Here is a 25,714-nt window from a genome sequence, read left to right as displayed (position 1 = left end):
TAAGCACTTTTCCCATGGATACCATTTGTATGTCTGCATCCAGTTTGAAGGAAGTTGCTAACTAGCGTTGGCGCAATTGCTAACTAGTGTTAGCACAATGACTGGAAGTTGCGCTAACACTAGTTAGCAATTGCGCCAATGCTAGTTAGCAACTTCCTTCAAACTGGATGCAGAGACATACAAATGGTACCCAGAGTCAGATGAACCCATGGATAAGTGGAAAAATCTCACTATCCATTTAATATTTTAACTTTCACCTCAGTAGTTGGAATCATATTGAATATTTTGAGTGAGTCTCTCACTGTAAACATTTGCCCCAGATGTTGTACAGACTGAACAAAGAAATTGTTAAAAGAAGTGGAAGTAGCTATCCTCGACCAATCTTCCGTCAACTTTCAGTTTTATATCTCCCTTAAATGTCCCATGCCTCTTAAACTATGTTTTTCCAAATTTGTTTAGTCACCTTTCGTCTCATTTATGACGTTAATGAAGAAGTCGGCTTTAGATTTTCTGAGCTCGAGGACGATCTTGTTAAATATCTTTGTCAACATCTAGTCCAATTGTTACTGGTTTCTATAATGCACCATCTCTGTTTTCATGAACTGCCATAGGGTGTCAATTCATTGAAGTAAATTGCATTAGTGCGTTTTCAAGAGACGGCAATAACAAGTTTTTAAAGAAATAGATGGAATACGTTTTCCCTTATGTATGTTTCAAGGGAGTGATGTATTACCACATTGCGAAGTAGATCATATTCAGTCTATTCCTACCTACAGGTGAGCCGGTGCTTGTCAAAGCTCTGTGTTACATAACATTGGTCTGTGGCTAGTGGCCTAGCAGGGCTGTGTGCTAGCTAAGTGCTAAATTAGCCAACCTGTTCCCGTAGTCTTGGCAGTCTGTCAGGCGGTCATGGAAAGAGCATAGGAAGAAACTTAGAGAGGAACCAGGCTCCAAGGGGTGGGCAGTCCTCTTCTGGCTGTTCTGGGTGGAGATTTAAAGGGATAGTGTGAGATTTTGGCAATTAAGCCCTTTTCTACTTGTCCAGAGTCAGATGAACTCATGGATACCATTTGTATGTCTCTGCGTGCAGAACAGGCCAAGAGTTATAGATCTGAGACTACATCTGAGGTCTCTGAATCCCTCTCCTATTCGAGAGCTCAAGGCAGTAAAAGGCAGCCTGTCAAATAAAAGCCAGATGGATGAGGAAGAAGCCTCTTATAGCTCACAGACTTTGATACGGATGGTGGATCACAGCAACTTACCTCTGAGATTTGTTTACACTGAAAGTGTGTTTCCATGATGTTAGAGTTGTGCTTTGCACGGTGCAGAGACAGTGCACACTGCATGCTGTTCCTACTTTGTGCATGTTGTTTGCAGTTTGTACACTTTGCAGTAGTCTTGTGCTGGAATTGAGCCTGCATATTGCTTTAACTTGCAATGGGATGGGTAGAGACACGTGTTGCAAAACGAGACTACAGGGACAAGTTCAAAGGAAGAGATTATTTTTCAAACTGTTCCCTTGTTGCAAATGCCATGCTCTACCAACTGAGCCACACAGGACCACTGGCATTACCGCTCTGAGCCACACGGTTGTCTTGGCATTACCTATCTGATTACCCCCCCCCCATTTGCCTCATGCAGTGTGACATCTCCTTCGCATAGAGTTGATCAGGCTGTGAGACGTTGCTGGATATTGACGGGAACTGGAACACGCTGTCGTACACGTCGATCCAGAGCATCCCAAACTTGCTCAATGGGTGACATGTCTGATGTGTATGCAGGCCATGGAAGAACTGGGACAATTTTATCTTCCAGGAATTGTGTACAGGTCCTTGCGACATGGGACTGTGCATTATCATGCTGTAACATGAGGTGATGGCTGCGGATGAATGTCACGACAATGGGCCTGAAGCCCATTGAAGATCTCGTCACGGTATCTCTGTGCATTCAAGTTTCCATCAATAAAATGCAATTGTGTTTGTTGTGCGTAGCTTATGCCTGCCCATACCATAAATCCAGCGCCACCATGTGGCACTCTGTTCACAGCGATGACGACAGCAAACCGCTCACCCACTTGCCATACACACTGTCTGCCATCTGCCCGGTACAGTTGAAACCAGGATTCATCCATGAAGAGCACACTTCTCCAGCGTGCCAGTGGCCATCGAAGGTGAACATTTGCCCACCGAATTCAGTTACGACGCTAAACTCCAGTCAGGTCAAGACCCTGGAGAGGATGACGAGAATGCAGATGAGCTTCCCTGACACTGTTTCTGACAGTTTGTGTGGAAATTCTTTGGTTGTGCAAACCCATAGTTTAATCAGCTGTCCAGGTGGCTGGTCTCAGATGATCCCACAGGTGAAGAAACTGGATGTGGAGGTCCTGGGCTGGCGTAGTTACACGTGGTCTACGGTTGTAAGGCCAGTTGGACGTACTGGCCACCCGATACTTGTTTAGTAGAGAAATTAACATTCAATTATCTGGCAACAGTTCTGGTGGACATTCCTGCAGTCAGCATGCCAATTGCATGCTACCTCAACTTGAGACATCTGTGGCATTGTGTTGTGTGACAACTGCACATTTTAGTGGCATTTTGTCCCCAGCACAAGGTTCACCTGTGTAATGATCATGCTGTTTAATCAGCTTCTTGACATGCCACACCTGTCATGTGGATGGATTATCTTGGCAAAGAAGAAATGCTCACTAACACGGATGTAAGCAAATCTGTGCACAGAATTTGAGAGAAAATAGCTTTTTTATGCATTTAGAAGATTTCTGGGATATTTTATTTCAGCTCATGAAACATGGGACCAACACTTTACATTGCATTTTATATTTTTGTTTAGTGTATTAGGTCTTTGCCCTCAAATTCCCCAAAATAGTGTTGTGTGAAGCTCCTTCCCTCAGTGTTGCCTAATATTGTACGGTGAGATTTCCAACCGTTGAAGTACTTGGAAAGCCAATGACATTAGAGTTTCCGAGTAGGTGGCAGTGTATTTCCTTCACTACGGCAACCCTGTTGAATTTCTCATGGTTCTGTGAGTGTGAAAGCGTGTGCACAAAAGTGTGTATGTGTGCATGTCTTAGAGTGTTGTGCGTGTCTGTGCAGTTTGCATACATGTGTGTTTGTGTGTGTACTCTTGAATCCAGGCACCCACTCTACCTGCAGTTAACACATTATAAAGTGATCTTTGTGTGGGCTTTAACTCTGAAATACATCCAGAGTAGCTTCCTCATTTGGAGGCAATATGGAGACTAGGCATCTATGAACGTGTTTGCGTGCATGCGTGCGTGTGTAGGTGATGGAGAATTAATGGGATAAATGTCCTGTCCACCTGCTGGGTTTTGTGGGGAAGGGGCGGTGGCTGACGTCGTCTGAACACACACACAGTAACACAATGTAGTCATTTACTCTGTCTTGGTGTAATTTAGAAACATTCTTCGTGCAGTCTGGTCTCTGTGTGCTTTCTGGGCATCAGCCCAAACATTCACAGTCATATGGTACTGTACGTTATGTTCAAGTTTCCTGTGTTATTGTGTTGCACTAATACATTCATTAATATAAGACACTGATCCTGCTTTGGTGAACAGTGATCACCTAAAATGGCCTGATCTGTCTGTGAATCAATGTCTGGTCCTTGACTCTGTGCCAGCTCATGGGTCTCGCTGTGTACAACAGCATTGCTCTGGATATCCACTTCCCTCCTTATTGTTACAAGAAGCTCTTGACTCCACCCATTGTGCCATGTGACCAGAATACTCCCATCGGCATGGCAACCGCCACCCTGGGCGACCTGCAGCAGGTCATGCCGGTATGTCTTCTCTGATTGGTTCATCTGAAGCACAGCATTTAGAGTAAGAAATGTACTCATTAAGGATAGGCATCCTCAATAGTAGGTCAGTCAGACCATTGAGGATCACAATACCCTTTTTAACCAGCTGGGGGAACCACAGTTTAGCTTTTCTTTCTTTACTCCCAAATGTTTTCCTTTGGGCTGGATCCAATCTCTGAAACTCATCTGAATTCATAAAAATGTATCAGTATTTTACACCTTTCATTCATTTTGTCCAATGTGAAATAACTCTACGGTCTCTTATTCTAAAATGTACACACCCATTGCTGAGATGGTGTTTCTCTGTGTAAGAATTTGCTTTTAATTGTTAAACTGTGCCAGATGTTTGCCTCCTACTTTCTTGGGGCTTTGTTCATAGTTTCATAAGAGTGGGGTGGTGTTCTCTGCCCTGTCTGTCCTAAAAAAACTTTGTTTTAATAATACTGTGGCTTTGATGAAGCAGGGTGGCTGACCTGGCATACACCCAGTGCCACAGTAATGCTGCCCTGGCTCCCTTTGGGGCATGAAAGGCAGGCACAGCCACTATACCACTGATCAGAGACTGTCCCTTCATCCTATGTAATTGCTTTGCAGCTGGGCCGATTCAAGAAGACGGTTGAAAGTCGCTTTGCTGTACAGTCCCATCTGCAAAGGCAATTGACCCTTTGCTAAGCCCCGCCCCCCTTGATTACTATTGCAATTTCTGACAAGATTTTTATGGGAAGCCTATTTTCCCCGTATGAACCACTGGCGAAATCTCAAACTGTGTTTTTAGTATATAATGAAATTAAACACAGATTACCCCATGCTAATTAGCAAACTCTCAGGTATGTTGTGGTGGACTGTCATTACAATTGCTAAATGGGAACCTGGTAAAATCGTTTGTAGTGTGTCTAGCCATTGAATGTCTCGGAATTCACTGTCCGCGTGTAGCCAAAGCTACTAACCATTTTTCGAGCTAACTAAAGCTCTCAAATCGTATCCTGATGTCGACAGCAGATGAGAGTTGTATTATAACATGGCTGACTTAGCTAGCTAACACACATTTTTAGAAAACTGGCTAGCTAGCTAGTGTTAGCAAAGTTGGGTAGTCAATGAGAAGCTAGCAAACAATGTAACAAAAGTATAATTTCAGATTTTAAAAAAATACTCCAACAGACTCTGCATTTCAGGAATCACAGTACCCCTGGTGCACTGTTCAATTATCTAACCAATAGTTTTTTTTTTTGTTAAATTTTTCCCACTGCAATCACTGGCTTACATGTGTTTCACGTGTTGAATGGTTTGCTGAATACGACAGCTGATTAGCTTTAGAACAGAAGCTTGCTACCATAACATGCTTATTCATCATTAGCTTTAGAACAGAAGCTTGCTACCATAACATGCTTATTCATGCAGCACACACAGTAATACATGACCCGTGTCACGCTGTGTGCAACGTACAGTCCATTTGAAAGGAAATAATAAAAGTGACAAAGTATTTGCTATTTCAGGATCTGGCTCATGGGCTTGGAGAGCTGCTCTGCTATGAGGGCAATGTGGAAGAAGACTTCTATCTGACCTTCCAGGTATGGACCTCTTCTATGCATTAACAGTGCAAGGCCAACAGTGCACTATTGAACAGGACACATTGAGCAAGACAAGTTCACCAAATTGCCCCAGTGAGAAATATTTAATTAAAAAGTTCAAATGTACATAGATCAAAAAAAGAAAAGGATCAATTAGTTTGGCTAAAGTGTTCCCCAAACCTTCAGAAGGATTTGGCCTCACAAGGTTTTAATTACAGACTCCATCAAGATGACCAGGAGCTAGGCCTCCCGGGTGGCGCAGTGGTCTAGGGCACTGCATCGCAGTGCTAGCTGTGCCACCAGAGACTCTGGGTTTGCGCCCAGGCTCTGTCGCAGCCGGCCACGACCGGGAGGTCCGTGGGGCGACGCACAATTGGCATAGCGTCGTCCGGGTTAGGGAGGGTTTGGCCGGTAGGGATATCCTTGTCTCATCTCGCACCAGCGACTCCTGTGGCGGGCCAGGCGCAGTGCTCACTAACCGGGGTAGCCAGGTGCACGGTGTTTCCTCCGACACATTGGTGTGACTGGCTTCCGGGTTGGAGCCGCACTGTGTTAAGAAGCAGTGCGGCATGGTTTGGTTGTGTTTCGGAGGACGCATGGCTTTCGACCTTCTTCTCTCCCTTCTCTCCCCGTACGGGAGTTGTAGCGATGAGACAAGATAGTAATTACTAACAACTGGATACCATGAAATTGGGGAGAAAAGGGGGTAAAAAAAAGAAAAGATGACCAGGAGCTGTTTAATGATTTTAAAGAGTGACTCAGTTACATGACTTCACCAATTCAGTATTACAGTATGGTTGTTAATAGGTGGTGTGTCACAGGTAATAGAGCTACGTGTCATTGTGTGTGGGTATGGAGGGTCTGAAGGCTGTGGAGATGCATTCTCTCACGCCCTCCTCAAGACTAACACTCCAGTGTGAAAAGCAGTGACTATCACTGTGTCTGAATTGCCATCATGAAACTTAGACTGAATCTGCGGTAGAGATAGAAGAACGTCAGATGTCAAAATCAATCCATCACCACTAATCATGAGTTAGGTGGTCACACCTCTGAACTATTATAAAATTGTGAGATAATTATTTTGGAAATGTGCATTTTGGCCTCTGAGTTGAGGCCCAAGGTTTCAGGGTCTTTCACCCTTTTAATGAGGCAGAGATATACTCACTGACCTGTATTCAGTTCCTGACCACCACCATACATTACCCCTCTATGCTATATCTATAGACATATCACATCATATAGACATGCACTCAGTGGCCAGTTTATTAGGTACAATTTCAATAAAATGGTTTGCTCCTACAAACAGTGGCCGTGGCTTGCTATATAAAACAGGCATCGAGGCATTCAGTTACTATTCGTTTGAACGTAAGAATGGGCAAAACGAGTGACCTAAGCTGCTGAGCGTGGGACGATCGTCGGTGACAATGGTCCAGTATCTCAGAAACGGCCCGCCTCATGGGCTTTTCATGCACGACAGTGTCTAGGGCCCTCAAACTCAACTCTTCACGTCGAAGCCAGTTCCACTGCACTTTTTCATTGTTGCCTTCTAATCAGGGACAGATTTTCTACCTGGGAAACCAGGTGGGCTCAAATAATTGTCAGGTAGAACAGAAAAACAGCAGGCCCCCGAACCTCGTAGGGTAAAAGCTGAATATCCCTGGTCTAGGGTTTCCCGAGAATGGTGCGACAAAAACATCCAGTTAGCAGCAGTACTGTGGGCGAAAACAGCTGGTTGATGAGAGGTCGAGAGTGGCATTAATCGTGCAAGCTAACCGGCGGGCCACAAACAGGCAAACAACGGTGCAGGTACGACAGTGGTGTGCAGAACGGCATCTTGGAATGCACAACTCATCGGTCCTTGTCATGGATGGGCTATTGCAGCAGACGACCACACCGGTTTCCACTCCTATCAGCTAAAAACAAGAAGAAGCGTCTCCAGTTGGCACTTGATAACTAACACTGAACAATTAAGGAGTGGAAAAACATTTCCAGGTCCGACGAATCCCCATTTCTGTTGCGTCATAGTGATGGCAGAGTCAGGAGTTGTTTGTAAGCAGCATGAGTCCATGGCTCCATCCTGCCTGGTGTCAATGGTACATGCTGTTATAGGTGGTGTAATGGCGTGGGGAAGGTTTTCCTGGAACACATTAGGTTCCTTGATACAAATTAAGCAATGATTCCACGCCCCAAAGAATTCAGGCTATTCTGGAGGAAAAGAGGGGTCCGACCCGGTACTAGATGGGTGTACCTAATAAACTGGCCACTGAGTATATCATATAGACATACAGTGCGTTCGAAAATTATTCATACCCCTTGACTTTCCACTGTTAGACTTATTCTAAAATGGATTAAGTAAATGTTTTTCCTCATCAATGTACACACAATACCCCATAATGACAAAACAAAAACAGGCTTTTTAATTTTTTTGCACATTTATTAAAAAACAGAAATACCTTATTTACATACAGTACCAGCCAAGTTTGGAAACACCTCATTCAAGGGTTATTTATTTGTACTATTTTCTACATTGTAGAATAATAGTGAAGACATGAAAACTATGGCATTCTCTCAAACAGCTTCACCAACAGTCTTGAAGTAGTTTCCACATATGCTGAGCTACTTGTTGGCTACTTTTCCTTCACTCTGTGGTCCAACTCATCCCAAACCATCTCAATTGGGTTGAGGTCAGGTGATTGTGGAGGACAGGTCTGATGCATCACTCTCCTTGGTCAAATAGCCCACACAGTCTGGAGGTGTGTTAGGTCATTGTCCTGTTGAAAAACAAATGATTGTCCCAACAAGCGCAAACCAGATGAGATGGCGTATCTCTGCAGAATGCTGTGGTAGCCATGCTGGTTAAGTGTGCCTTGATTTCTAAATAAATCACAGACAGTGTCACCAGCAAAGCACCATCACACCACCTCCTCCATGCTTCACGGTGGGAACCACACATGCGGAGGTCATCTGTTCACCTACTCTGCGTCTCACAAAGACATGGCGGTCTAAAATTTTGACTCATAAGACCAAAGGACAGATTTCCACCAGTCTAATGTCCATTGCTCGTGTTTCTTGGCCCAAGCAAGTCTATTGGTGTCCTTTAGTAGTCGTTTCTTTGCAGCAATTTGACCATGAAGGCCTGATTCACGCAGTCCTGAACAGTTGATGTTGAGATGTGTCTGTTACTTGAATTCTGTGAAGCATTTATTTGGGCTGCACCATTTTAAAGATAAACTTATTGTTAACGACAAAAGCACAGCCATTTTTCCAGACAGAGAGGAGTCACAAAAAGCAGAAATATAGATAAAATTCATCACAAACCTTTGATCTTCATCAGATGACACTCAGGACTTCATGTTACACAATACATGTATGTTTTGTTTGATAAAGTTCATATTTATATCCAAAAATCTTAGTTTACATTGGCACGTTACGTTCAATAATGTTTTGCTTCCAAAACATCCTGTGATTTTGCAGAGAGCCACATCAATTTACAGAAATACTCAAAATAAACATTGATAAAAGATATAAGAGTTACACATGGAACTTTAGATAAACTTCTCCTTAATGCTGTGTCAAATTTCAAAAAAGCTTTACCGAAAAAGCACACCATGCTATAATCTGAGTACGGCGCTCAGAGACCAAAACAAGCCATACAGATATCCGTCATGTTGTGGAGTCAACAGAAGTCAGAAATAGCATTATAAATATTCACTTAGCTTTGATGATCTTCATCAGAATGCACTCCCAGGAATTCCAGTTCCACAATAAATGTTTGTTTTGTTCGATAAAGTCCATCATTTATGTCCAAATACCTCCTTTTTGTTCACGCCTTTTATTCACAAATCCAAATTCACAACGCGCAGGCCAGACGAAAAGTCAAAATATTCCATTACAGTTCGTAGAAACATGTTAAACGAGGTATAGAATCAATCTTTAGGATGTTTTTAACATAAATCTTCAATAATGTTTCAACCCGAGAATTCCTTTGTCTTTAGAAATTTAATGGAAAGCAGCTACCTCTCACGGGAGCACACCTGAATGCGCTCATGGCCTTCTGGCAGACCTCTTACTCAATCAGCTTTCATTCTCTCCTCCCTCACAGTAGAAGCCTCAAACAATGTTCTAAAGACTGTTGACATCTTGTGGAAGCCTTAGGAAGTGCAATCGGACTAAATGTACACTGTATCTTGGATAGGCAAAGAGTTGAAAAACTCCAAACCTCAGATTTCCCACTTCCTGGTTGGATTTTTTAATCAGGTTTTTGCCTGCCATATGAGTTCTGTTATACTCACAGCCATCATTCAAACAGTTTTAGAAACTTCAGAGTGTTTTCTATCTTAGCTTCTGGGCCTGATTAGCAGGCAGTTTACTCTGGGCACCTTATTCATCCAAGCTACTCAATACTGCCTCCAAGCTATAAGAAGTTTTAAAGTAATGATGGACTGTCATTTCTCTTTGCTTATTTAAGCTGTTCTTGCCATAATATGGACTTGGTCTTTTACCACATAGGGCTAGCTTCTGTATACCACCCCTAACTTGTCACAACTGATTGGCTCAAACGCATTAAGGAAAGAGTCTACAAATTAACTTTTAACAAGGCACACCTTATAATTAAAATGCATTCCAGGTGACGACCTCATGAAGGTTGGTTGAGAGAATGCCAAGAGTGTGCAAAGCTGCCAGCAAGGCAAAGGGTGGCTACTTTGAAGAAAAGGATGGCTACTTTGAAGAATGTCAAATATTTGTTTAACACTTTTTTTTGTTACTACATGATTCCATATGTGTTATTTCATAGTTTTGATGTCTTCACTATTATTCTACAATGTAGAAAATAGTACAAATAAAGAAAAAACCTTGAATGAGTAGGTGTGTCAACTTTTGACTGGTACTGTATGCCTTAGAATTGTTATAACTCGGACAGTTCCTTGGACTTCATTATAGTTTTATGCTCTGACATGCACTGTCTACTGTGGGATCTTATATAGACCGGTGTTTCTTTCTAAATCATGTCCAAACAATTGAATTGGCCACAGGTGGACTCCAAGTTGTAGTGACATCTCAAGGATGATCAAAGGAAATTGGATGCACCTGCGCTAAATATGGAGTGTTCTAGCAAAGCGGTGTGAATACTTACAGTATGTGAATGAGATTTCTGTATTTCGTTTTCAATATATTTGCAAAAATTGCAAAAAATGTTTCATTTTGTCATTATGGGGTATTTTGTATAGGTGGGTGAGGGGAAAAAATCGATATAGTCCATTTTCAATTCAGGCTGTAACACAACAAAATGTGGAATAAGTCAAGGGGTATGAATACTTTCTGAAGGCACTGTATCATATGTTCTACATCCTTTATTCATCAGCTGAGTTCAACACCAGAGCAAATACATTATCTATACCTCTAGTTTCTGATTACAGAGGCTATTTTTAAGCCCACATGTTTACCGTAAGTGAATGTTGACCATAAACTAATAAGCTTTGGCCTTTCCCAAGAAATCCACTCTCATCATTTTAAGTTAGTGACTGTATCATTATATCTAGGTTTTCCAAGAGGAGCTTGGGGTGGTCAGGTCCTATAACCTGAAACCTGGAGGTGACAAGATTCCAGTCAACAAACAGAACAGAAAGGGTGAGTAGGCCTATACTGTAGATTAATATATGAAGGGTAGACATACATGTACAGGACCACAGATGTGCTTTGTTTTGTTCCATCCCATCTCTAACGCAGCTGATTCAACTAGTTCTGTTTGTCAATTTAGACCACACCGCAATAAAATCACACGTCGGGCCTCTGGGACCACATTTCTGTTAGAAAATCGGCGATGTGCCGTTCACTTTAAGCTAATTCACCTTTCTGTGTATTTGTCTGTTCCCCATGTTATGTCACAATTCTCTTCTACCTGATGTCTAGTCAACTTACCCTTATACATACAGTGCATTCGGAAAGTATTCAGACCCCTTAAAATTTTCTCACATTTCATTACGTTACAGCATCATTCTAAAATTGATTAACTTGTTTTTCCCCCCTCAACAATCAACTCACAATACCCCATGATGACAAAGCAACAAAAAAAAGCAAATGTATAATTGTTTTTTTCTTTTTCTTTTTTTTGAGTACTTGAGTGTGATATTAAAATATATATATACATATATTATACATTTGCTTTTTTTGTGGCTTTGTCATCATGGGGTATTGTGAGTTGATTGTTGAGGGGGGAAAAACGAGTTAATCAATTTTAGAATGTTGCTGTAACATAACAAAATGTGGAATAAGTCAAAGGTTTTCAATAGTTTCCGAATGCACTATATCGACCTCTATCACTCCAGTATCCCTGCACATTGTTAATAAGGTATTGGAACTGACCCTGTATATACAGTTGAAGTCGGAAGTTTACATACACTTAGGTTGGAGTCATTAAAACTCATTTTTCAACCACTCCACAAATTTCTTGTTAACAAACTCTAACTTTGGCAAGTATGTTAGGACATTTTTCAACAATTGTTTACAGACAGATTATTTCACTTACACTTCACAGTATCACAATTCCAGTGAGTCAGAAGTTTACGTACACTAAGTTGGCTGTGCATTTAAACAGATGTCAGCCAAGACCTCAGGAAAAAAAGTCTGGTTCATCCTTGGGGGCAATTTCCAAAAGCCTGAAGGGACCACGTTCATCTTTACAAACAATAGTATGCCAGTATAAACACCATGGGACCACGCAGCCGTCATACCTCTCAAGAAGGAGACGCGTTCTGTCTCCTAGAGATGAACGTACTTTGGTGCGAAAAGTGCAAATCAATCCCAGAACAACAGCAAAGGACCTTGTGAAGATGGTGGAGGAAACCGGTACAAAAGTATCTATATCCACAGTAAAAAGAGTCCTATATCGACATAACCTGAAAGGCCACTCAGCAAGGAAGAAGCCCCTGCTCCAAAACCACCATAAAAAACTGTTTGGAACTGCACATGGGGACAAAGATCGTACTTTTTGGAGAAATGTCCTCTGGTCTGATGAAACAAAAATAGAACTGTTTGGCCATAATGACCATCGTTATGTTTGGAGGAAAAATGGGGATGCTTGCAAGCCAATGAACAGCATCCCAACCGTGAAGCACGGGGGTGGCAGCATCATGTTGGGGGGGTGCTTTGCTGCAGGAGGGACTGGTGCACTTCACAAAATAGATGACGTCATGAAGAGGGAAAATTATGTGGATATATTGTAGCAAAATCTCAAGACATCAGTCATGAAGTTAAAGCTCGGTTGCAAATGCATAGAAATCCCTACCAAGCACACTTCCAAAGTTCTGGCAAAAGTCAAGGTATTGGAGTGGCCATCACAAAGCCCTGACCTCAATCCCATAGAAAATGTGTGGGCAGAACTGAAAAAGCGTGTGCGAGCAAGGATGCCTATAAACCTGACTCAGTTACACCAGCTCTGTCAGGAGGAATGTGCCAAAATTCACCCGACTTATTGTGGGAAGCTTGTGGAAGGCTACCAGAAATGTTTGACCCAAGTTAAACAATTTAAAGGCAATGCTACCAAATACTAATTGAGTGTATGTAAACATCTGACCCACTAGGAATGTGATGAAAGAAATAAAACCTGAAATAAATAATTATCTCGACTATTATTCTGACATTTCACATTCTTAAAATTTAGTGGTGATCTTAACTGACCTAAGACTGGTCATTTTTACTGGGATTAAATGTCAGAAATTGTGAAAACTGAGTTTAAATGTATTTGGCTAAGGTGTATGTAAACTTCTGACTTCAACTGTAGCTTCTTACTCTCTCATGTTCTTATTTTATTTCTTGTGTGTTTTAGTTCTACCTTGTGTTTAGTGCTACGTTGATATCGATTACTGCATTGTTGGTTTTGGAGCTTGAAGAAATGCATCACACTGTACTTATGCTTCAATGTCACGTGCACAAGACTTGAAAACTGAAACTTGTTTGAGTATGTCTCAATTTATGGGTGCTTGAGTGATTTATTAAATTATTTTCTTTCTATGCAGAGTATGTTCAGCTGTATGCTGGTTTCCTGCTTAATAAGTCAATTTACAAGCAGTTTGCAGCCTTCTATCGTGGCTTCCACAGTGTGTGTGCGTCAGACGCTCTGATGGTGAGTCGGGACTTCTCTGGGCTTTCTGTGGGGTTAAGGTCGGTTCGGCTCCCAGGTTCTTGGAGGGTTACAATAAGTTATTCACATCACTGTGGTCAGAACCTCCAGATGAAAGTTCTAATACAGGTTTTATAGTAAGAGGAGGAGATAAGCTAATATCAATATGTGTACCTCACTGGAGGCTGGTGAGGGGAGAATGGCTCATAATAATGGCTGGAATATATTCCATATATTCTATTCCAGCCATTACTATGAGCCTGTCCTCCCCAAGTAAGGTGCCACTAGCCACCTGTGGTGTGCATGCTTGCGTCTCACACATACACAATTGTATGAAGGAGTCTCTCTTGACTGTTAATGTAAATATATACAACTTCTACCCACCTGCCACCTCCTGACCCCCTCTGCTAGGGTATATTTTGCACTGACTGACATTGCTCAGATACTGTAGCCACCCTATATTGCGAAACAGGACCGTTTTAAGTGGGTCAAGAATAGAGGTGATGAGTTGATTTAGTTATGTAGACAGACTATAGGGATTAGGGCCTTCTGGGAAGAATGTTTTTACTTATCTCGTTACAGCAGCACAAATCTAACACAGCTGACTTCCATTGAATACCGATCAGCCAGAGACACAGGCCAGTTTATATTCTCCCTGGCCCAGACTTGGCCAGCAGGGTAGCCTCATTTATTTATTGATTGATTGATTGATTTATTAACCTTTTTTTATAAGGAGAAACAAGCTGAGATCAGGTCTCTTTTTACAGTTGTGCCCTGTGATACAACAATTAAAAAACAACACAACAATTAATAAGAATTGAAAACCAAACAAAGAAAAAGAAAAACACACATTACAAAAAGCAATCACAGTTTATAATAAAAAGTTAATGTAATGTGCATTTAAACTGTCTTTCAGGCACCAAAACATCAAACTGGAGTTCTCTCTGAAATTCATTCCATGAGTGTGAAGCATGATATTCAAATGCCGTTTTGCCTAACTCGGTGAATCGGGGGTATCTCTAGCACTAGCATGTCCCGTGACCGAGTCTGATAAATACTGTTTGACCACTGAATGTTTGAGTTAAGATAATTAGGACATTTCTATAAGACCGCTTTATAGACAAGTATCAACTAGTGTCTGGCCCTTCTAAAAGTCAGGGAGTCCCAGCCAACCGATGTGTACAAAAGACAATGATGTGTGCAAAAGTTTTCATTAGTAACAAAGCACAACGCTGCATGATACAATGCATCCAATTTCTTCACTACTGATGCTGATCCATGCATATATAAAACATCACCATAATCAAGCACTGACATAAGTGGCCTGTACAATTTTCTTTCTGTGCTGTGATGACAGACAAGATTTATTTCTACAAAAACATCTTATTCTCAATTTCAGCTTCTTTACCAGCTCAGTTATACGAGTTTTAAAAGAGAGATTATTATCTAACCAAATTACAAGTTATTTATAGGTGGGAACATGTTCCAAAAGACAGCCATCATGGTTAGCATTGTTCAGAGATTCAAATTGTATACTTTTGGATCGTGAAAATATCATATACTTAGTTTTACTTGAATTAAGCACCAGCCTAAGATCTACAAGTGCATCTTGAAGCAATTGAAAGTCAAATGCTTTAGTGAGTGATGGGGCTGTGGCATATAGTACTGTGTCATCAGCATAGAAATTAAAGCAGCATTTTTTTCACTGAGATACAGATATAATTTATGTATATAGTGAATAATAAAGGACCTAAAATCAAACCTTGCGGGACTCCTTTGTGAACAGTGACAAACTCAGATTTTACCTCCTCTGCAATAATAGCCTGAGATCTATCACTGAGATAATTCTGAAACCATAAACATGTATCTGAGGCCAACCCCAATGAGGTCAGCCTCTTCAGCAGAAGAGAATGATCAACTGTGTCGAAAGCCTTTGACAGGTCAACAAACAAAGCAACACAGTTCAACTTCTTATCCAAAGCTCTTACAATATAATTTATAACCAGTGTGGTGGCTGTGATGGTAACTGGACTGAAATTTGTTCAGTATGCAGTTGTCAGACAAGAAAGAGCGCAGCTGTACATTTACCAATGACTAACATTTTTACAAAACAAGACCGCTTAGAGATTGGTCGATCATTATCAAGGTCACCAGTATCCCCACCTTTGTGCAGAGGCAGCACATAGGAAGTTCTCCAAATCTTAGGTATGACCCCAGAGGTCAACGTGAGGTTAGAAATATGAGTAAGAGCACCAGAGAGAAGTGGTGCAGCTCTAGCCAGCAACTCTGGGTCAAATTTGTCAGCCCCTATCGCTTTCTTAGTGTCTATGGCTAGCAAGGCACCAATAACTTTCTTCTCTGTGAAGAGGCTTTGTGAGAAACCCTGACCATCAGTATCCTCGCTCATGCATAATGCATATGTATCTTTTCTTCATTTGTGGTTGGCATTTTCTCAACGAGATTGCCTGCTGCAATGAAGTGATTGTTGAAGGCATTAGCATGGGCGTTCTTATCAGTAATGAGACCTGTATCCAACCCTATCTGATTTGGGAGTGTAGAGTGCATATTGTTCTTTTAATGTTTTAACTACTTTCCAGAATTGGTCTGGATTCCCATAACAGTCATTTTAAACTAGTCACATAGTAATCCGATTTTGTTCTTCTAACAAGTCTGATGCACAGGTTTCTTAGCTGCCTTAAAATCAACCAGTCAGAGCTATAATAAGTTTACCTAGCCTTCGCCCATGCTACATCTCTTTTACAAATAGCATCAGAAATGTCGGACTTAAACTATGGGTTTGATCTATTCTTTACTCTAACCTTAGTGTATGGAGCGTGCTTATCATATGTGGTCTTTTCATCTATGGCTAATGCGCCTTTCTAAAGACTTGGGCACGTCATTTGTTGCCAATTTGGATTGTTTTTGGAAAAAACAGAGGTAATTCGTCAATGATGGAATTCATCTGGGTGAAAATGGCGTCCGCCTGCTATCCACATTCTGCAATAGATGGAATTCCATCCGAAATTACTGTAATTCTACAACCGTACCAGTCAAGAGTTGACACACCTACTCATTCCAGGGTTTTTCTATATTTTAATTTATTTCTACATTGTAGAATAATAGTGAAGACATCAAAACTATGAAATAACATAAGTGTTAAACAAATCTAAATATTTTAGATTCTTCAAAGGAGCCACCCTTTGCCTTTGACAGCTTTGCACACTCTTGGCATTCTCTCAACCAGCTTCATGAGGTAGTCACCTGGAATGCATTTCAATTAACAGGTGTGCCTTGTTAAAAGTTCATTTGTGGAATTTATTTCCTCCTTAATGCGTTTGAGGTAATCAGTTGTGTTGTGACAAGGTAGGGTGGTATACAGAAGATAGCCCTATTTAGTAAAAGACCAGGTCCATATTATGGCAAGAACAGCTCAAATAAGCAAAGAGAAATGACAGTCCATCATTACTTTAAGACATGAAGGTCAGTCAATACGGAACATTTCAAGTTTCTTCAAGTGCAGTGGCAAAAACCATCAAGCGCTATGATGAAACTGGCTCTCATGAGGACCGCCACAGGAAAGGAAGACCCAGAGTTCCCTCTGCTGCAGATGATACATTCATTAGAGTTAACTGTACCTCAGATTGCAGCCCAAATAAATGCTTCACAGAGTTCAAGTAACAGATATCTCAACATCAACTGTTCAGAGGAGACTGCGTGAATCAGGCCTTCATGGTCGAATTGCTGCAAAGAAACCACCAACACCAATAATAAGACGAGACTTGCTTGGGCCAACAAAAACGTTCCAACCAACATGTTTTTGTGAGACGCAGAGTAGGTGAACAGATGATCTCCACATGTGGTTCCCACCGTGAAGCATGGAGGAGGTGTGATGGTGCTTTGCTGGTGACACTGTCTGTGATTTATTTAGAAATCGAAGGCACACTTAACCAGCATGGCTGCAGCGATACACCATCCCATCTGGTTTGCGCTTAGTGGGACTATAATTTGTTTTTCAACAGGACAAGGACCCAAAACACACCTCCAGGCTGTGTAAGGGCTATTTGGCCAAGGAGAGTGATGGAGTTCTGCATCAGTGTAACGGCGTTCGTCTGTTGAAGGAGAGTCGGACCAAAATGCAGCATGGTGGTTACTCATGTTCTTTAATGAAAAAATAGCGATACATGAAATAACTAAATAAATACAAAAACAACAAACGAAACGTGAAAACCTAATTACAGCCTATCTGGTGAACACTACACAGAGACAGGAACAATCACCCACAAAATACACAGTGAAACCCCGGCTACCTAAATATGGTTCCCAATCAGAGACAACGAGAATCACCTGACTCTGAGAACCGCCTCAGGCAGCCAAACCTATGCTACACCCCTCCTCAGCCGCAATCCCAATGCCTACAAAACCCCAATACGAAACACAACAAAATAAACCCATGTCACACCCTGGCCTGACCAAATATATAACGAAAACACAAAATACTATGACCAAGGCGTGACAATCAGATGACCTGTCCTCCACAATCATCTGACCTCAACCCAAGTGAGATGGTTTGGGATGAGCTGGACTGCAGAGTGAAGGAAAAGCAATCAAAAATGATGCTCAGCATATGTGGGAACTCCTTCAAGACTGTCGGAAAAGAATTCCTCATGAAGATGGTTGAGAGAATGCCAAGATTGTGCAAAGCTGTCATCAAGGCAAAGAGTGGCTACTTTGAAGAATCTCAATTATAGAATATATATTTGTTTAACCATTTTTGTGGATTACTACATTATTCAAAATGTGTTATTTCATAGTTTTTGTCTTCACTATTATTCTACAATGTAGAAAATAGTAAAAATAAAGAAAACCCTTGGAATGAGTATGTGTGTCTTAACTTTTGACTGTTACTGTGTATGCTTACTCATACTGTACATTCCTGAAATACTTTAGCTAAAATACAATGGAATCGATTTTTGTTCAGATTGTGAACTCTCAATAGATTTGTCAATTTATTTATCTCCTGACAGAGAGGTAATTTAGTGTTTGTTACCTGCCTGGTAATTAAACAAACAAAATACTAATGTTGGTGGTACATATCTGTTTGTCAGAGACACTAAAGCGTCCTAAAATAGACATTCAGTATTGGTTGAAAACCTGCTGACACTGAAGAACTTGATGACCTACAGAATAGTTTGGAGTTACAGATGTAGGATCTTTAATTTGAGCCAGTTTGCTGCAGCAGGAAAATAATGCTCAGCAAGAGGAAATGTGAATAATTATGTGGATTGTCATTCATTTTTGTAGGGGTTCACACATGTTTCGTAAGGGAAATTACAAACATCAGAAGCTTTTTTTAAACCTCAAAATACAGTGCAAATTAAATTAAGATCCTTCATCTGTATTGTAACACACTGAGTTAATAAGTAAGATCGTTGTTTATATTGGTGCATCTCCAGGATCTGTGGCTGGTTGTCTATGTTCAGTGTTGGTCTGTCCACAAGTGTACACACACACACACGCACCCACTGTGGGTATGGTCTGCACCCTGCCAAGTTACTGTATGTCTGAGCCAATCCTAAACGAGTTCAAATATTAAACTAAGATCAAATATTACCACCAAGATGTATGGTCAAGATGTATGGTCATGTAGAATATATGCTAATCACTGTGAAGCACACATTGTAGGCCACAATGAATTTATGTGCTTTGACTCAAACACAATACTGATAGACAAGATAAAGCACTGAACTTAAAAAAGATCTCATCGTATGTATTGTTGGCATTGTCAGCAAATCCCTCATGTCAGGGACCAAGTCAAAGCTCTGCGCTCAGCTGTGTGATATAAATCCCTCATCTAAAGCTATGTTTCAAACTAAGCCCTGGGTGCATAGTACAATATGTGATGTTACTGAATTACAGTAGGCATAATGTAAGACGTTATTTCTATATCACAGGAGGTTGGTGGCACCTAAATTGGGGAGGATGGGCTCGTGGTAATGGCTGGAGCAGAATTAGTGGAATGGTATCAAATACATCAAACATATGGTTTCCATTTGTTTGATTCCATTCACTCCATTGTAGAGATTATTATGAGTCATCCTCCCTTCACCAGCCTCTTGTGGTTTACAATATAGGGCACTCCTTAGTGATGATGTTGTGGTTGTGCAGCTGCTGAGGCCAGAGGAGGTGGAGATGCTGGTGTGTGGGAGTCCAGAGCTGGACATGAGCGCCCTACAGAGAGCAGCTCAGTACGAGGGCTACAGCAAAGCTGACCTCACAGTACGGTAAGGGTCATGCACACAAACACCCAGTGCACCCAATCTATACAACTCTGCATACCTTTTTCATCTTTCACCTGGCCAGCAACCCCTGATCCTGCTGTGGAGTAGAAAATATCCAATATCACAAAGCCTACAGCAACAAGCCATTATGACACACCCATGCAGTGCTATAGGGCCTTTCACTCTGTTGGAGGAACCTAGAGCTGAACTCTTCATACCTCCTCCACTCTCTGGATGCCTGCAGCCAGCCAGTGCCCCCTTACAGCTGTAAGTTACTCTGCTCCCTTCCAGGCCTGTTTACTCCAGCTGCACTCCCCCCACCCCCCTTTCCTTACAGAAAAGTCACGTTGGCTATGTTTTTTTCTTGTGTGTGTGTTTAGCTGTTTTTGGGATGTGGTGCTGGATTTCCCCTTGGAGTTGCAGAAAAAGCTGCTCCACTTCGCCACAGGAAGTGACCGTGTCCCCGTGGGAGGGTTGGCCGACCTCAACTTCAAGATCGCCAAGATCGACGTGTCCACTGACTGGTACTGTACAGTCGTCTCATCACTCATTGCCTCTTATTCTCACATATATCCAACCATATAGAACAATATCTAAATAGACCAGCTATTATATGTTGACTTAATTAACTGGTTGACTGCAAATGCTATATGTTGAGGAGCAGCATACAGTATTGTAGAGTGTAAGTGGACAGATATTATGTGGTGTCATTGTAATCTGTTATAATGCAGCCAGGTTTAGTGCAATGGCAACAGAAGGGCCCTTACAGTAATTGTTTAGACAGGTTATCCTTGTCTGTTTCAGGTTACCCATATCTCACACCTGCTTCAACCAGATCTGCCTCCCACCTTATAAAAGCAGGAAGGAACTGAAGCAGAAGTTAACCATCGCCATCTCAAACGCAGAGGGCTTTGGCTTAGAGTGACTCAGTCTGCAGCTATGAGATTCACAGTAAGAGGAGAGTAGGTGATTCCTTTCCAAATGTACTTTAGAATTACATTCCTTCAAAAATAGAATTTGATATAGACTACATGACCAAAAGTATGTGGACTCCTGCTCATTGAACATCTCATTCCAAAATCATGGGCATTAATATGGAGTTGGTCCTGCCTTTGCTGCTATAACAGCCTCCACTCCTCTGGGAAGGCTTTCCACTAGATGTTGGAACATTGCTGTGGGGACTTGCTTCCATTTAGCCACAAGAGCATTAGTGAGGTCAGGCACTGATGTTGGGCGATTAGGCCTGGTTCGCAGTCGGCGTTCCAATTCATCCCAAAGGTGTTTGATGGGGTTCAGGTCAGGGCTCTGTGCAGGCCAGTCAAGTTCTTTCACACCGATCTCGACAAATCATTTCTGTATGGACCTTGCTTTGTGCACTGGGGCATTGTCATGCTGAAACAGGAAAGGGCCTTCCCCAAACTGTTGCCACAAAGTTGGAAGGACAGAATCGTATTGAATGTCATTGTATGCTGTAGCATTAAGATTTCCCTTCACTTAAACTAAGGGGCCTAGCCCGAACCATGAAAAACAACCCCAGACCATTATTTATCCTCCAACAAACTTTACAGTTGCCACTATGCATTCGAGCAGGTAGTGTTCTCCTGGCATCAGCCAAACCCAGATTTGTCTGTCGGACTGCCAGATGGTGAAGTGTGATTCATCACCCCAGAGTGTTTCCACTGCTTCAGAGTCCAATGGCAGCGAGCTTTACACCATTCCAGCTGACGCTTGGCATTGCGGATGGTGATCATAGGCTTGTGTTTGGCTTCTCGTCCATGGCAACCCATTTCATTAAACTCCCGACGAACAGTTCTTGTGCTGACGTTGCTTCCAGAGGCAGTTTGGACCTCGGTAGTGAGTGTTGCAATTGAGGAGAGACGCACTTCAGCACTCGGCGGTCCCTTTCTGTGAGCTTGTGTGGCCATTCATTTGAAGGGGAGTCCACATACTTTTGTGTATAGATAGTGTATTTTTGTGAGGTCAAAATGTGTATTTTCTTAGCTTGATTTGTATTACACTGTTATAAATATTCAAAACTAAGGCTTTGCTGGTTAAAGAATGTTACTTGTGTCATGAGATATAGATTGTCTTGTGAGGTCCAGGATGTGTATTTGCTGCCTGTTGATGGGCACAGCAGAATCTTTCACTTGTTTGGTAGTAATAAGAAATGTGAGCTCCTGTTTCTATGGTAGCAGTGGAACCATGACTGTGTCTGGTTGTGTGTTTGTTTATCTCTCTAACTATTACGGTAAGTAGCTTTGTGGCCTTATTTCTGCCTGCCTGGTAGACTGCCAATGTAAAGAGAATCCTTTGGTCAGAAACGTTCTTTGGTTAAACAAAGCATTATCAACATAAATCTGAAAAGTAAAAGGCACACTCATTAGCGTTATCATTTAAACAAACAGAGCATCACATGTAAGTCAAACCCAGATTGGTTGGGTAATTCAGTACCTTCACACCATCCTGCCTTCAACAACTTTCAGGAAGCTAATAATAGATGTTTGATACATTTATCATAGAAGTAGCCTGTGACTATGAAAGCCTCCCTTTCTAAGACTGATAGACTTGTATCGTCAACCCGTTGGCTCAAAATGATTACATCTGCTCATTAGACTGAAAACTTACCAACATATTTCTGTTTATGTTTTACTACACTAATCTGCCTATAGAATTTAATCTATCACTTTCTTGTCTTACAAAGTAACTAATCATAAGTCAATGTCATAGTCTGTCACATGAATTAATAATAATGCATGTTCTATTCTGACTGTAGAGCTACACGGAATGCACAAAACATTAAGAACACCTGCTCTTTCTATCACCCAAAGGACATCTAGCCAACTTGGCACAACTCTAGGAAGCATTGGAGTCAACATGGGCCAGCATCCCTGTGGAGCGCGTTCGGCACCTTGTAGAGTCCATGCCCCGACAAATTGAGGCTGTTCTGAGGGCAAAAGGGGGTGTGACTCAATATTTGGAAGGTGTTCTTAATGTTTCGTACACTCAGTTTATAATGTATATCTTTAGAGCAAGTCTATGATGTGTAATGTAACTGACTGTTGATGATATGTTGTGTTTCTATTTATTTGTAAAAATGACTGTCTAGTCCCAAGTAATAAACTTATCTTTGAGGTTTTTACACTCAGAAATGAAGTTGTCTGATGGTAAATCTTTGTTGTGAATCTGAACGATCTGTCAACGTGTGCAGGGCCAGGTTAAATGTCGAAGGTTGATTCCATTTGGCAGAATCTCTGAGCTGTTATCAGGCGTTGCTTTGCAAAACGGATATTGTAATTGGTTTGATGTGGCAAATGTGGCTCCATCCAACTTAATACCCCATATCTATATTTCAGCCTCACACAACCATATCTGAGTTTGAACTACCACAAGTCGTAATTGAACAGGTCAAAACGGCCTGCCTGAAGAGTAGGAGCACAGAGGACTTGACACCCTAAGAGAGGGGTAGAGAAACATGCTGTAATTTTCAGAAATGGCTAAGTCAGGTCCCGCATTCTGACAGCTGACTGATACACAGCCAGGGTCATAGGCCACAGAAACATCATTAAAGGCCCAGTGCAGTCAAATGTGATTTTCCTGTGTTTTATATATATTTCCATAGTATGAGGTTGGAATAATACTGCTAAAACTGCTAAAATAATAATACTAAAATTGTGAAAATGAGGCCCTTTTAGTGTAGGAGTGGTTTCAAAAGACTATCTTAAATGTCAGACTGTTTTGGTGGGATGGAGTTTTGACATGGCCAGGCAGTAAATTAGTACATAGAAGAATAAGAAAGAGTTTCAAACCTCTCACTCAGACCACTCACAGACAGTCCTAGCAAAATTCTTGCTTGAGAAATTGCTCTTGGCTAAGAAGCTATTTTTGTTTCTTTTCAACCATTTTAAATGAAAACAATCACAGTAAGGTACATAATTGTTACCCAGAAATGATTTGATATTCAGATAAAAATGGCTGCATTGGCTCTTTAAAGCATGTTGATGAGTGGCTTGTAAACCAGTGTCATATATAGAAAGAGAGAGTGATAGAAAGGGAGAGAGTGATGAGAAGGAGTAGCATTGTCAACACAAAGTTCACGATCCGCTGCAGAACACTTTGTCCCAGCAGCTTAAATCAAGTGTACCAGAATAGGAACCATCTGTGCTTACAGGGTGACCTAGGGAAATGAGCCAGACAGAGGTGTGATGAATCATTTACACGTTAGGGTGCATTGTTTAAGCAACATTTAGTACAACTTTTGAAATAACCACATACTATGCACAATAATCATAGAACAACAACTAAAAAAAATACTTATTAAAAAAGTACTTATTAATATGACATTATGACAGTATTAACATTATATCCAACTTCAGTTGTGACTGCTCTGGGTTGTTCTCACATGATGCAGTCTAACCACAAGTTGTTGTGATAAAGCATAGACTTAAGTCCCAGGAATATGATTTCCTCTGTGCCATGGCCATGTTTTAGAACACCTTGGTGGTGATTGTAGTATCTGACATCAAATCAGTACCCACAATTTGATTTGCAAAGGGAGGATATATTACTGGAAACTTTCTAAGTTTACCAGTAAACGACCAGAAATTTGGTATCTTTCAAGAATTGTATGTAATCTATCACAAGACCCTTTTGGGAACTTCAGATTATCACAGGTGTCTGTAATTATCTCCGGCCCTCTGTGTGGACTTGCCACGCAAAAATAATGAAATCAATCAAATGATTTTAAACAAAAAATTGAATGACAAAGCTGTGAAACATTATCCTAAATATAAACCATAAACTAAGTGAATACCATTGGTGTTTAATATGAGGGTTTCAGCATGAAATATCCTTTATAATTTTTAAACACTTATTTGACTATGTCAGTATGTATTTGTTGTCAATATTTTTGTGTCAAATTGACTTTTTCCAGTTGTGGAAAAAGTCAACAGTTGAAAGAGTTGCGGAGTTGATTTAGATGCTTTTTTCATTGATTAGGCTGTTTTCTCTTGAACCATATAGTTTATCTACTAGAAACGCATGGACAAGATGGACACAGATTTTAAAAAATGAATACTAAATGTATATTATTCAAATAGAAATGACCAAAATTACAATAAATGGCATAGATTATCTGAATTACTGAAATGACTGAAGATTCCAGTAAATTACCAGTAGCTTTGCAACTACCCACAATCCATGTCTGTAGAGCAATACGTTTGCTATAGCATAACACTGTTCTTCCTGCCTTGTATGCACCAAGTCTACCCAACCTGACTCCTCCCCCCTTTCTCAAACTCGCACACACAAACACACACCAAAAGCAGCATAATTCCTGTCCCCACTCACCACTTTCTACCTCAGAAATATGAAGTTGACAGGCAGGGATAACTCCTATACAAGGAATATTTAACATGCTCCACCATTGCTGAGAGTTTTACATGGATGAGGAAATAAATAGTGTCTACAAGATGCATTATTAGGTTCCACTTGAGCTTTGCAGGGTGCAGTGGCATAAAAAAAACGAATGAATCACTTTGAACGCAAAGAAAATGGTTGTTATTTTTATGGAATTATATTACTGGTCGATCATGGTTGTAAATAATTCTAGGACCTTTAAAAGGTTCATTGTCATTTAATCAATCTCCTGATTATTCAATTTGATTAGGTATAATACAGACTATGGTATGATTTAGATTATACCAAATCCCCTTCTGAAACAAAAGTATGTGTCTATAAAAACAAGAAGGGACTATCCCCAAAGCTGTGCTCAATATGCTGTTCATTGCCCCAGAATAGCCAACTGACCCTTGTTCGGGTTCATGAGGACATCACAACATCACAAACAAACATGCAACCCCTTTGGTCATGTCATCTCCTGCCAGACAGAAATGTGATTTCACATATATGCTCACCAG

General features: G+C 41.1%; 1 protein-coding gene across 3 annotated transcripts in view; it reads left to right on the top strand.

Annotated features, from left to right (window-relative positions):
* LOC112253116 (probable E3 ubiquitin-protein ligase HECTD2) overlaps positions 1-20,939 on the top strand; it is a 38,374-nt gene extending 17,435 nt beyond the window's left edge. The window contains exons 15-21 of one of the 3 annotated variants that reach the window (XR_002953942.2): positions 3,655-3,813; positions 5,328-5,402; positions 10,943-11,030; positions 13,418-13,524; positions 19,687-19,802; positions 19,882-20,066; positions 20,180-20,321. Coding sequence is in view for 1 of the 3 variants with exons in the window: in XM_024425049.2 (XP_024280817.1) it covers positions 3,655-3,813; positions 5,328-5,402; positions 10,943-11,030; positions 13,418-13,524; positions 19,687-19,802; positions 20,180-20,323; positions 20,604-20,724 (810 nt within the window). In the remaining 2 variants the exon portion in view is untranslated. Of the gene's footprint in view, positions 1-3,654; positions 3,814-5,327; positions 5,403-10,942; positions 11,031-13,417; positions 13,525-19,686; positions 20,067-20,179; positions 20,324-20,603 lie in introns of those variants that run through there. The other 2 variants (XM_024425049.2, XR_002953943.2) reach the window with 2 other exon arrangements.
* Positions 20,940-25,714: the final 4,775 nt, after the last annotated feature.

Source organism: Oncorhynchus tshawytscha, linkage group LG06 (assembly GCF_018296145.1).
Source record: "Oncorhynchus tshawytscha isolate Ot180627B linkage group LG06, Otsh_v2.0, whole genome shotgun sequence".
In the NCBI taxonomy this organism is placed as follows: Eukaryota; Metazoa; Chordata; class Actinopteri; order Salmoniformes; family Salmonidae; genus Oncorhynchus; species Oncorhynchus tshawytscha.
Note: the sequence above shows the minus strand (reverse complement) of the source record. Positions and strands in the feature narration are given on the sequence as shown.